The sequence below is a fragment of the Cannabis sativa genome, chromosome 5 (genome assembly GCF_029168945.1).
Source record: "Cannabis sativa cultivar Pink pepper isolate KNU-18-1 chromosome 5, ASM2916894v1, whole genome shotgun sequence".
Taxonomy (NCBI): Eukaryota; Viridiplantae; Streptophyta; class Magnoliopsida; order Rosales; family Cannabaceae; genus Cannabis; species Cannabis sativa.
The window spans coordinates 2607394-2613705 of NC_083605.1; the positions used below are offsets into that span (position 1 = coordinate 2607394).

General features: G+C 31.7%; 1 protein-coding gene across 1 annotated transcript; it reads left to right on the plus strand.

The window, feature by feature from the left end:
- The first annotated feature begins 2141 nt into the window (after positions 1 to 2141).
- LOC115716585 (receptor-like protein EIX1) lies at positions 2142 to 5417 on the plus strand. The gene has a single exon (XM_030645413.2). It carries the CDS (start codon positions 2142 to 2144, stop codon positions 5415 to 5417), a length of 3276 nt encoding a protein of 1091 aa, XP_030501273.2.
- The last annotated feature ends 895 nt before the right edge of the window (positions 5418 to 6312 follow it).

Genomic DNA, 6312 nt, shown 5'->3' on the forward strand with positions numbered 1-6312 from the left:
AAGCTAAAGGATGTAAAAATATCCGCCTAGCTCGAAATTGGCATTTAGAGATAGTTTTTTGATAAAAATTGTAAGTATACAAATTTATAATATCTATACCGTTGGTTGGGGGTTGAAAATTTTTTAGCCTATTTTATAACACCTATGGTGTCGGTTATTAGGGAAATAACCGACGTCATATGTGTATGTCAGTAAACTGTGCACATATGGCGTCGGTTATTTCCTAATAACCGACGACATCGAGTGTATATATACACACTTTGGCTTCCTCACTTCCATCTTCTTCCTCATACGTGAACCAGCAGCCATATACCAGAACCCATACCCACGGAAAAACTCTCGCCAACCACCATGAAAAACCCATCATTCTCCCTCATTTTTTCACCATTTTATCCCATTTTTGTTTTAAAATCTTCTATTTTTAATACCTAAGCCTATACTATAAAAAAGTTTGGTTTTTTTTTTCCCTCTATCACTATAACCGAACCTATTAAAAAAAAGGTAGTGGTATAATTCTGGCCACTGATTTTGGTGGAGAAAACGTCGAATCTCAACGTCCATTAAGGTATACATATGATTTCTATTTATTTTATTAATGTACATTGCTTTATTTTTCGTTTTTGTAAATTTTTTTGAGAATTTTTCTATTTTATTAATATTATGTTGTTTTGTGTGCATGGCCGAATTTTTGTTGTAATTTGTCATCGGATTATTTTTATAAGGTAAATATTTATTAATTTGATATATAATATATATGTATATATTTTGTGTTTTATTGAATATGTGTTTATATATATTGTGTGTATAAATATTGTGTATACATTATTTGTGTGAATTGTGTAATTGTATTTTATATATATTTTAGTCACAATATTAATATTTTGTGCCTAACTGTGATTTTTAGTCACAACAAAAAGTTACTTGTGACTATAATCTAGTATTTAGATACAAGTTGTCACTAATTTAGTTTTAGTTACAACAAATATTGTGAACTAAAACATATTTAATTACAACAAATTGTAATTTTTGTGATTAATATTTTTAGATGTGAACATTTTAATAACAACATAAGAATAATAATTTATAATTATAGTCGTAACTTTTTTTACTTTTAATCGTAAATTTTATAATTATGTGATTAAAATAAATTTTTTTATAATAATGCTACCAAAAAAAATGCTAGAAAGTCAACAAAGATATATCGATAATCCTTCCCCTCGTATTTTCCACAGAATATTTCTCATTTTTGAATAAAACACCATTTTAATTGGTTTAAAAATCTTTGAAAAGGTCCAATGAAGACCATGAAACATCATTTTATATATTTATAAAATATATTTATATTTTTCTTTTATATATATATGTTATTTTTATTTTTTAAGTGATATTTGCAAAGAAAAATATATACCTAAATTATGACTTTTTAAGTGGTATTTTTTAAGTGCATGCAATTCGTGCATCCATTGCATTGAACCATATGTGGGTTCAAAAAAGTTTAGCATGCTATATGTATGAATATATAAATGTTTATTTTCCTACTTTGGCATATATATAATTAATATATATTTTGTATGGCTTTTTTTTTTTTTTGTAGCTTTTAATATATCACAATGGTGCCTATATGCCAAAGAAGAAGGGGATTTAATTACATAAAAAGTTAAAGGGTACGTTGATTTTTCAAACTCTGATTTTTCTTGAATGAATGTACATGTCAATTTTTATTTACAATGATGTTTAACCAAATAATTAAAGGGTACGATGATTTTTCAAACTCTGATTTTTCTTGAATGAATGTACATGTCAATTTTTATTTACAATGATGTTTAACCAAATAATTAAAGGGTACGTTGATTTTTCAAACTCTGATTTTTCTTCAATTTTAATTAATTTTGAAATCATAAATGACTCTATGAAGTGACTTGTTTAAGTCAAGCATCAAATATTATCATTTTTATATATGCAATAATAATAATAATAATAATAATAATAATAATAATAATAATAATAATAATAATAATAATAATAATGGTTGACTGACTAGGAAGACTTGGAAACAGTACTTACGTCTCTTATATATAATCTATAAAACTGAAAAAGAAAAAGTATGCAATTACTCTCCATTCCCATTTTGTTATATCAACATGGCTTTGTATTCACTTAATAAACTCACTATAACTCTTCCCCTTCTTATTCTCATTTTTATGTTGCATGTAGAAGCAACTACCAAAACTAAACACCATAATGATGATCGTGTACTCTGTGTTGAAAGTGAGAAGCAAGCTCTTTTGAGTTTCAAGCAAGACCTTGTCGATCCCTTCAACAGGCTAACTTCATGGGCTGCCAATGGAGATGATGATGATGACTGCTGCAACTGGACTGGAATTATTTGCGACAGCATCACAGGCCATGTCAAACAACTTCAACTTGCTAATACTTACAAGGATTATGTTGATTTGGAGAATAAATATGGTGGTGGACTAAGTAGCAAGGTAAACCCTTCCTTACTGAATCTCACATATCTAACTCACTTAGACTTGAGCTACAATAATTTTGGTGGCACTCAAATTCCCCATTTCATTGGTTCTTTGATGAGTTTGAAATATTTAAACTTTACTCGAGCTGGATTTGAGGGAAAAATCCCCCACCAACTTGGAAATTTGTCAAGTTTAAACCATCTTATTCTTCAAACTGATTATGATTTGGACTCTAGCCGTGACAAATTATATGCTGATAGTCTTCATTGGGTCTCTGGTCTTTCTTCACTAGTATATCTAGAGATGACAGCAAACCTTAGTGCAACATCTGATCATTGGCTACTCTCTTTAAACAAAATCCCTTCTTTGTTGGAATTACACATGTCCTTGTGTGGACTTACCCACATTCATTCTATATCTGATGTTAACTTTACATCTCTTGAGTTTCTTGATATATCAAGCAATGATTTTCAATATTCTTCTATACCTAATTGGATTTTCAATCTCAAAAAGCTCGTTCATCTCGATTTATCATATAGTTTCTATTCAGGTGATTTATTTCCTAGAAATCTTACTAATCCTAAGAGCTTCCCTTCTTTAAAATACCTTGATGTTTCTGATAGCAATCTTAATTCTCTACCAGATTGGCTTTTTGGTCTTAAAAACATGGAAACTTTTATAGGTCGAGACAACAATCTTGATGTTTCCATTCTATGTCGTTTCCATAACATGACCTTTCTAAAACATCTTGATATATCTGGTAATAACATTGATCAATCCACCTATATTCCCAGTTGCCTTTATAGTCTTAACAACCTTGAAATTCTTGACCTTAGCTCAAATAAACTGTACGGAGTGATATCCAGTGCCATTAAAAATTTGACTTCCATCGTTAATCTTGACCTATCATATAATTCTTTGGAAGGAAAAATACCAAAATCTATTGGAATCTTGTGCAATTTGCAAAGTATTTCATTGAGTGGAAACAAATTGGAGGGTGAAATTTCAGATGCCCTTGAAAGTTTCATTGGTTGCAACCCAAAAGGAATTACATCATTTTCTTTGGATGAAAATTTATTTTATGGTCAACTAAAAGATGAAGTCATTGAGAAGTTTAAAAATTTAACGTACTTTTCTCTTCGACTTAATAAGCTTTCGGGTCTCATTCCTCCTTCTCTTGGCAAACTATCAGCATTGACTTATCTAGATGTTGGTTTTAACCAATTCAATGGATCTTTACCTGAAAGTTTTGGATCTCTCTCTGCCTTGGAAACACTTGATATTTCTCATAATCTTTTGGAAGGTGTTGTTTCTGAAATTCACTTGGCAAATCTCTCAAACTTGAAATATTTACATGCTTCAGGAAATTCATTAACACTAAGAGTAAGTCCTTATTGGATTCCACCATTTACCCTTAGGTACATAGACTTATCATCTTGGAACTTGGGTCCCCAATTTCCAAATTGGCTCAAATCACAAAATCTTTTATCATCGATGGACCTGTCTCAAACTAGAATTTCAGATGCAATTCCCAATTGGTTTTGGAAATTATCCACCAATTTTGAATACCTGAATCTATCTCACAACCAAATAAGCGGGGGTGTTCCTGATATGCAGTTTCATTCTAGATTTTTCTGCATGATATACCTGAGTTCCAATAAATTACAAGGTCCTCTACCTCGTATATCTTCTTCCGTAACAGAGCTAGATCTTTCCAACAATTTGTTTTCTGGTGATATTTCTCATGCTCTTTGTGATCAAAAAATTCATCATGTTGAAAATAAATTGAAAATTCTTCATCTGGGCGACAATAATGGTTTATCAGGAAATATTCCTGATTGTTGGGTGTACTGGCCATCACTGAAGGTGATAAATTTGAATAATGCAAATTTGATTGGGCAAATTCCAAACTCCATGGGAACTTTATGTAAATTGGAATCATTGCATCTTCGTAATAATGGCCTTTCTGGACACATACCTGTCTCCCTTCAGAATTGTACAATGTTAAGGGTTATGGATCTTGGTCTAAATAACATTGTGGGGAGTTTACCCAAATGGATGGGAACTAGACTTTCCAATTTGATGTTTCTCGGTTTTCGTTCTAACAAACTAAGCGGGAAGATTCCGCTTGAGCTTTGCCATCTTGATCAACTTCAGATTTTGGACATTGCTCATAACAATTTATCAGGAACAATACCAAGATGTTTTGGAAGGCTTAAAGGCATGATCAATAAACCAAGTTCGAATGGCATTGTCTCTTATTCCTTTTATGAGGGTGTATTCATTGAAAATGCATTTGTGGTTAGAAAAGGAAGGGAGGATCAATACAGTACAATCTTGACACTGGTGACTGGCTTAGACCTTTCAAACAACAATCTATCTGGAGAATTCCCACTACAGCTTACACATCTCCAAGCATTACAGTCTCTCAATCTATCAACAAATTCTCTCAAAGGAAATATTCCTAAGCAAATTGAAAATATGACGATGTTGGAATCTTTTGATCTCTCAATGAACCAATTATCAGGAAATATACCTCAAGGTATGTCAAGTTTAACTTTCTTAAATCACTTGAACTTGTCATACAACAACTTTTCAGGTAAAATTCCCACAAGCACTCAACTACAGAGCATGGAAGCCTCTAGCTTCATTGGCAACAAACTTTGTGGACTTCCACTTCCGAAAAACTGCACAGAAGATGAAGAGATAATGCATAAAGGTACTACAAGTTATAATACTAAAGAAGATGATGATGATGAAGAAGAAAAGTATTGGTTTCGATTGGGCATAGCTGTTGGATTCGGAGTTGGGTTTGTAGGTGTCATTGGCCCTTTGTTGGTGTGTGGTTTCTGGAGACGTGCTTACTTTTGGTTCTTCAATGAGTACATGTGGTATAAGATTGAGGATTGGTTTTTCAAAGTAAGGTACATAATGCGAAATTAGAAGATAAGTCATTTTATGTTCTATGATAGCTTTGTGTATCTTCTCTTGTTGTAGTTGTTTTGTTATTTGTGGTGTTGTTTCTTTGGATTTTAATAAGCACCAATGCATGCTTAGGTGCATATATATGTTGTTTTTCTTTTTCTTCAATCGAAGTTGTAATCATATATATGTCCTGTTTGTTCCTTTTGCAATACATAAACGAAGTATGGTTCATATATAATTACAATTAACATGAGCACATAGTATTATATTTGTTCAACAAATGTCATAATCCCTATTGATCAAATTCTTGAACGCTAAATAAATAGATACCACTATTTAATTAAAATGACAAACTAGCTAACTAGATTGAGATAGATATTACAACATCTTCATATGGTCTCTAATTAATTTCAATTGGTAATAAGTGGAGTAGATCATGTTCTTATATATGGATCAATACTTTACCATTTATTCCTGCAGCGAGACAATGTCCACAATATTCCCCTTCAAGATGGTAGTTATTTTTGCTTACCAATTTTGAATCACCTTATCACAAGCCAAACTATTTGCTCGCTTATTTTTGTTCGGATCTTAAGCATCTTTGCACTATCTGGATCTCGTGCGACTGATCAACCATCTAGATAGGTGTAGATCGAAATGCTTTGATGTCAAGAATCATTAGTTCCATCTCAAAAGTAATTGGGATGAGTGGAGTAGTCTATATTTTTATATATGATCAATACTCTACCATTTATTTCAATGAGACAATATCTACAATATATACATATAGACGTTAAACTATGCACTATATACACTACAAGAAATTGTATTAATACCGGCGGTATTATTCCCGGCGGAACAGATCCGCCTGTAATAGTAGGGGTATTACCGGCGGATTTAGTAATCCGCTAAA